The sequence below is a fragment of the Bufo bufo genome (assembly GCF_905171765.1).
Source record: "Bufo bufo chromosome 1 unlocalized genomic scaffold, aBufBuf1.1 SUPER_1_unloc_1, whole genome shotgun sequence".
Taxonomy (NCBI): domain Eukaryota; kingdom Metazoa; phylum Chordata; class Amphibia; order Anura; family Bufonidae; genus Bufo; species Bufo bufo.
The window spans coordinates 603,701-610,965 of record NW_024399963.1 but is presented as its reverse complement, the minus strand read 5'-3'; the positions used below and the strand labels follow the sequence as shown (position 1 = coordinate 610,965).

At 52.3% G+C, this 7,265-nt stretch overlaps 2 protein-coding genes across 2 annotated transcripts; both read right to left on the bottom strand.

Annotated features, from left to right (window-relative positions):
* Window positions 1-3,589: 3,589 nt before the first annotated feature.
* LOC120982688 (histone H2B 1.1) lies at window positions 3,590-3,979 on the bottom strand. Its single transcript, XM_040412944.1, has one exon. It carries the CDS (start codon window positions 3,971-3,973, stop codon window positions 3,593-3,595), a length of 381 nt encoding a protein of 126 aa, XP_040268878.1. The 5' UTR covers window positions 3,974-3,979; the 3' UTR covers window positions 3,590-3,592.
* A 1,796-nt stretch (window positions 3,980-5,775) lies between these two features.
* Window positions 5,776-6,211, bottom strand: LOC120982677 (histone H2A type 1-like). Its single transcript, XM_040412935.1, has one exon. It carries the CDS (start codon window positions 6,172-6,174, stop codon window positions 5,782-5,784), a length of 393 nt encoding a protein of 130 aa, XP_040268869.1. The 5' UTR covers window positions 6,175-6,211; the 3' UTR covers window positions 5,776-5,781.
* Between the last annotated feature and the right edge of the window lie 1,054 nt (window positions 6,212-7,265).

Sequence of the window (7,265 nt, the reverse complement as noted above, 5' to 3'; positions counted from 1 at the left end):
GGCCGGTAATACAGAGGCTGTAATATAATGTGGAGGCCAGTAATGTAATATAATATGGAGACTGTAATGTAGAGGCCGGTAATATGGAAGCTGTAATATAATGTGTAGGCCAGTAATGAAATATAGAGGCTGTAATGTAATGTGGAAGCTGGTAGTATGGAGGCTGTAATGTAATGTAGAGGCTAGTTATATGGAGGCTGTGATGTAATCTGGAGGCTGAATATATGGAGGCTGTAACTTAATGTTTAGGCTGTGATGTAATGTAGAGGACGGTAATATGGAGTGTGCAATATAATGTGGAGGCTGTAATATAATTTGGAGTCTGTAATGTAATGCAGAGGCTGGTAATATTAAGGCTGTGATGTAATGTGAAGGCTGGAAGTATGGAGGCTGTGATGTAATGTAGAGGCCGGTAATATGGAGTCTGTAATATAATGTGGAGGCCGGTAATTTAACATGGAGACTGTAATGTAGAGGCTGTTAATACGGAGGCTGTAATATAACATGGAGGCTGGTAATATTTAGGCTGTAAAATAATGTGGAGGCTATAATCTAATGTAGAGGCTGTAATATGTTGTTGAGGTTGATAATATAAGATGGAAGCTAGTAATATGGAGGCTGTAATATAATTTGAGGGCTGTAATGTAATGCAGAGGCTGGTAATATGAAGGCTGTAATATAATGTAGAGGCTGTGATGTAATGTGGAGGCAGTATTGTAATGTTTAGGATGTGATGTAATGTAGAGGACGGTAATATGGAGTCTGTAATATAATGTGGAGGCTGGTAATGTAACACGGAGACTGTAATGTAGAGGAATGTAATACGGAGGCTGTAATATAATGTGGAGGCTGATAAATTTTAGGCTGTAATATAATGTGGAGGCTATAATGTAATGTAGAGGCTGTAATATGTTGCTGAGGTTGATAATATAATATGGAGGCTGTGATGTAATGTGGAGGCCATTAATATGGAGACTGTAATATAATGTTGAGGATGATAATATAGAGGCTGTGATGTAATGTGGAGACTATAATGTAATATGGAGGCTGTAATATAATGTTGAGGTTGATAATATAATATGGAGGCTGTACTATATTGTGAAAGCTGTAATATAATATGGAGGCTGTAATATCATGTGGAGGCTGGAATATCATGTGGAAGCTGTAATATTATATGTAGGTTGTAATGTAATGTGGAGGCTGTGATATTATGTGGAGCCTGGTAATGTAATGTGGAGGCTGTAATGTAGAGGCTGGTAGTATGGAGGCTGTAATGTAATGTAGAGGCTGGTAATATGGAGGCTATAATATAATGTGGAGGAAGATAATGTAATATGGAGGCTGTAATAGAAACATAGATGTAATATGGAGGCTGTAATATAAGGTGGAGGCTATAATGTAATGCAGAGGCTGTAATAGAATGTGGAGGCTGGTAGTATGGAGGCTGTAATGTAATGTAGAGGCTGGTAATATGGAGTCTGTAATATAATGTGGAGGACGGTAATTTAACATGGAAACTGTAATGTAGAGGCTGTTAATACGGAGGCTGTAATAAAACATGGAGGCTGGTAATATTTAGGCTGTAAAATAATGTGGAGGCTATAATCTAATGTAGAGGCTGTAATATGTTGTTAAGGTTGATAATATAATATGGAGGATGGTAATATGGAGACTGTAATATAATTTGAGGGCTGTAATATAATGCAGAGGCTGGTAATATGAAGGCTGTAATATAATGTAGAGGCTGTGATGTAATGTGGAGGCTGTTAGTATGGAGGCTGTAATATAATGTGGAGGCTGGTAATGTCACATGGAGACTGTAATGTAGAGGATGGTAATACGGAGGCTGTAATATAATGTGGAGGCCGGTAATGTAACATGGAGGCTGTAATGTAATGTGGAGGCTGGTAATTTTTAGGCTGTAATATAATGTGGAGGCTATAATATGTTGTTGAGGTTGATAATATAATATGGAGGCTGTAATGTAATGTGGAGGCTGTGATATTATGTGGAGCCTGGTAATGTAATGTGGAGGCTGTAATGTAATGTAGAGGCTGGTAGTATGGAGGCTGTAATGTAATGTAGAGGCTGGTAATATGGAGGCTGTAATATAATGTGGAGGAAGATAATGTAATATGGAGGCTGTAATAGAAACATAGATGTAATATGGAGGCTATAATGTAATGCAGAGGCTGTAATAGAATGTGGAGGCTGGTAGTATGGAGGCTGTAATATAAGGTGGAGGCTATAATGTAATGCAGAGGCTGTAATAGAATGTGGAGGCTGGTAGTATGGAGGCTGTAATATAATGTGGAGGTTGATAATATAATATAGAGACTTTATTTTAATGCGAAGGATATGATGTAATTTACAGGCTGGTAACATGGAGGCGGGAAAATGAAAACCACCAGCACTTCTGAGCTCAGCCAATCAGAGCTGGAGGGCGGGGCCTGGAGTTCAGGATCAGCCCCGCCCCCAGAAAGGCCGCCTCCTCTCCGTGCAGTTCTCTTTCAGGTCCGCCCATGCTCCATATAAAGGAGGGCTCTGGGCTGAGCAGTCACTGCTCTCTGCTCCTCACACCTAGAAGATGTCTGGTCGCGGTAAAGGAGGGAAAGGGCTCGGGAAAGGCGGCGCCAAGCGGCACAGGAAGGTGCTCCGTGATAACATCCAGGGCATCACCAAGCCTGCCATCCGCCGCCTAGCTCGCAGGGGAGGCGTCAAGCGCATCTCCGGCCTCATCTATGAGGAGACTCGCGGGGTGCTGAAAGTCTTCCTGGAGAACGTCATCCGGGACGCCGTCACCTACACCGAGCACGCCAAGAGGAAGACCGTCACCGCCATGGACGTGGTCTACGCGCTCAAGCGCCAGGGCCGCACTCTCTACGGCTTCGGGGGTTAATGCTGCCGCCGCCTCCTCCGTCCTCACAGCACAAAGGCTCTTCTCAGAGCCGCCCACATCTTCCCGGGGAGGAGGAGCTACAATTCCACTGAGGGGTTAACACCGCCCGCACATCAGGAGATCAGCGGCGCCCTGTGCTCAGTACAGCCGGAGGTCTACATTACAGAAACCCCCCAATAATCTGTAAATCCCGAGCCCCGGGTGTTCTCCACCGCAGCTACGGGACGAGCTGTGCTCGGAGACTGAGGGGTTAATCCGTCCCGCCAATGAGCGGCGCTGGTACAGGTCACATGACCGGCTCCTCCTGTAAATCAGCAGCTCAACTATAGGCGGGAAATTCAAATGAGCGACGAGATCCTGAGCTCTCCCAGCCAATAGCAGAGCTCTGGACCCCGCAGCCGTTATGTGCCCGTAGGAGCCTCGTCCTCCTGTCCTGCACTGAGCGGCCGCACAGCCTCTCTCCAGGGAGCGCCACACTGAGGAGGATGATGGGAGTAGTGATCGGGCATGGAGGAGGAGGATGAGGGGAGCTTGTATTGTAACTTCCCATAGCGTTACCGCATCTCATCTAGCTGACAGGGAGGAAAACCGCAGCCACTGTGAGAACAACGGGGAGACCCGGGAGCAGCTCCGCTGGAGACAGGGTGGGGGCTCTGAGAAGAGCCTTTGGGTCCGGAGAGCGGGGGGCGGCGCTCACTTGGCGCTGGTGTACTTGGTGACGGCCTTGGTGCCCTCGGAGACGGCGTGCTTGGCCAGCTCTCCGGGCAGCAGCAGGCGCACGGCGGTCTGGATCTCCCGGGAGGTGATGGTGGAGCGCTTGTTGTAGTGAGCCAGGCGGGAGGCTTCCCCTGCGATGCGCTCGAAGATGTCGTTGACGAAGGAGTTCATGATGCCCATGGCCTTGGAGGAGATGCCGGTGTCGGGGTGGACCTGCTTCAGCACCTTGTAGACGTAGATGGCATAGCTCTCCTTCCTGCTCTTCCTCCGCTTCTTGCCGTCCTTCTTCTGGACCTTGGTGACGGCTTTCTTGGAGCCCTTCTTGGGCGCTGGGGCGGACTTGGCTGGCTCGGGCATTCTGACTGAGGACAAAATCTCGTCTGTTCTCCTCCTGCCACCGCGGCGGTATTTATACACGGGCCATGCAAATGAGCTGCTGCTGACTGCGCGCCGATCTACTGGAGGAGAGGGTCACGTGGTGTCTCCACTGCTCCCAATTGGCAGCCTCACATCCATCCAGCTGAGCCGGGGGCGGAGCAAATAGAGGGGCGGGGCTCACATACATCCAGCTGAGCCGGGGGCGGAGCAAATAGAGGGGCGGAGCTCACATACATCCATTCAGCAGAGCCGGGGGCGGAGCAACAGGAGAGGCGTGGCTCACATACATCCATTCAGCAGAGCCGGGGAACGGAGCAGCAAGAAGGGAGGGGCTCACATCCATTCATAGAGCTGAGTCGGAGGGCGGAGCAGCAGGAGGGGCTGGGCTCTCATCCATCCATTCAGATGAGCCGGGGGCGGGGCTAACATCTCTCTTCAGTCTATCAGGGCCTCGCTGCTCGGCTGATAACCGCCCCGCCCCTCACTGCGCCCCGCCCCCTGCTGGTAGTGATGCCGCCGCTGAGTGTACTGTGCGTGCAGGGGGGTCGTGCGCTCTATCCCTGGACACCAGCGCAGCGATGGAGCCGCTCTTCTCCGCACAGTGAATACGGGACTGTTCTCCCCTTCTCCGGTGGGGGGCGGGAGAAGGCGGCCACTGACGGGTTAATACTGAGCAGGCTATGGGGGCGGGGCTATAGAACTAGTACCATGGCTTTTGAAATTCCCGCTCAATTACTGTCCGGTTAGAATTCAGCGGCCGTGGACAAGCTCCGCCCCCGGTTTATCTAAATGAATAGCTATGAGCCCCTCCCCTCCTCCTGCTGCTCCGCCCCCGGTTTATCTAAATGAATAGCTATGAGCCCCGCCCCCTCCTCCTGCTCCGCCCCCCGCTCCTCCCCTTCTCAGAGCCCCCACCTTCTCTAGGACGGAGCTGCCGCATTGTGTGAATACATGGAAGCCTCATGTCCGAGGCGGATTATTCCCTCATTATAGACCACTGATCGGGAGGATGGGGGGAGTAGTGATCGGACAAAGAGAAGGATGGGGGGAGTAGTGATCAGACAGTGAGGATGGGGGGAGTAGTGATCAGACAGTGAGGAGGATGGGGGGAGTAGTGATCAGACAGTGAGGAGAATGAGTGAAGTAGTTATATGGTACTGAGGATGATGAGGGGAGTAGTGATCAGCCAGTGAGGAGGATGAGGGGAGTAGTGATCAGACAGTGAGGAGAATGAGTGAAGTAGTTATATGGTACTGAGGATGATGAGGGGAGTAGTGGTCAGCCAGTGAGGAGGATGAGGGGAGTAGTGATCAGACAGTGAGGAGAATGAGTGAAGTAGTTATATGGTACTGAGGATGATGAGGGGAGTAGTGGTCAGCCAGTGAGGAGGATGAGGGCAGTAGTGATCTGCTAATGGATGATGTGAGCCCCGCCGTGCGCTCTATCCCCGGACACCAGCGCAGAGAGCAGGAGAAGGGGCGGAGCTATAGAACAAGTGCTTTACAGTGATTGGCTGATCTCTGGCTTTTGAAATTCCCGCTCAATTACAGTCCGGTCAGAATCCAGCGGCCGTGGAGGAGCAGTCCATTACACACAGGGGACGAACCCTCTACAGCAGCAATGTCTGCCCGTACTCGCAGCAGGTCAGGAGCGGTAAGTGGCCCTGTGTGACGCCTCCTGCACAGCGGAGATCAGCGGCATCGCCAGCTCAGTCGTACAGACCATGTGGGGGGCTCTTAGAAGAGCCTTTGGTTCCGGGGGGCACAGCAGCAGCAGCAGAGCCGGGCTCACTTGCTCTTGGCCGACTTGGTGCTCTCGGTCTTCTTGGGCAGCAGCACGGCCTGGATGTTGGGCAGGACGCCTCCCTGGGCGATGGTGACGCCGCCCAGCAGCTTGTTGAGCTCCTCGTCGTTGCGCACGGCCAGCTGCAGGTGGCGGGGGATGATGCGGGTCTTCTTGTTGTCGCGGGCGGCATTGCCGGCCAGCTCCAGGATCTCGGCGGTGAGATACTCGAGCACAGCGGCCAAGTAGACGGGAGCGCCGGCGCCCACCCTCTGGGCGTAGTTGCCCTTGCGGAGGAGCCTGTGCACTCGGCCGACCGGGAACTGGAGCCCTGCCCGGGAGGAGCGGGTCTTGGCCTTAGCCCGGACTTTGCCTCCTTGTTTGCCGCGTCCAGACATCGTCCTCTTCTCTGTACAGATGAGACTGACAGCCCCGCTCCGCCCGTCACTTCTTATACCCGGATGGCGCAGGAGAACTCCTCTGTGATTGGCCGAATCCAAACCCGGTTTTCAGCGCCAAATCCTGCAGCCAATGAGGGAGCAGATGACCTGGAAAGGCTTGTGAAGACACGCCCCCTTTTCTCCACCAATTGCCGGCCGCCCCCATAGCGCCGGTGTATCCCCGAGTGCCCGGCTCTGTGGACCCATCCAGCCGCTCGTCCTTCACTACCTCCTCCTCCTCAAGTGTCCGATCACTACTCCCCCCATCCTCCTCAGTGTCCAATCACTACTCCCCCCATCCTCCTCAAGTGTCCAATCACTACTCCCCCCTCCCATCCTCCTCACTGGCCGATCACTACTCCCCCCATCCTCCTCACTGGCCGATCACTACTCCCCCCTCCCATCCTCCTCAAGTGTATAATCACTACTCCCCCATCCTCCTCAAGTGTCCAATCACTACTCCCCCCATCCTCCTCAAGTGTCCGATCACTACTCCCCCCATCCTCCTCAAGTGTCCAATCACTACTCCCCCCATCCTCCTCAAGTGTATAATCACTACTCCCCCCATCCTCCTCAAGTGTATAATCACTACTCCCCCCATCCTCCTCAAGTGTCCAATCACTACTCCCCCCATCCTCCTCAAGTGTCCGATCACTACTCCCCCCATCCTCCTCAAGTGTCCGATCACTACTCCCCCCCCATCCTTCTCTCTGGCCGATCCCTACTCCCCCCTCCCATCCTCCTCAAGTGTATAATCACTACTCCCCCATCCTCCTCAAGTGTCCAATCACTACTCCCCCCATCCTCCTCAAGTGTCCGATCACTACTCCCCCCATCCTCCTCAAGTGTCCAATCACTACTCCCCCCATCCTCCTCAAGTGTATAATCACTACTCCCCCCATCCTCCTCAAGTGTATAATCACTACTCCCCCCATCCTCCTCAAGTGTCCAATCACTACTCCCCCCATCCTCCTCAAGTGTCCGATCACTACTCCCCCCATCCTCCTCAAGTGTCCAATCACTACTCCCCCCATCCTCCTCAAGTGTAT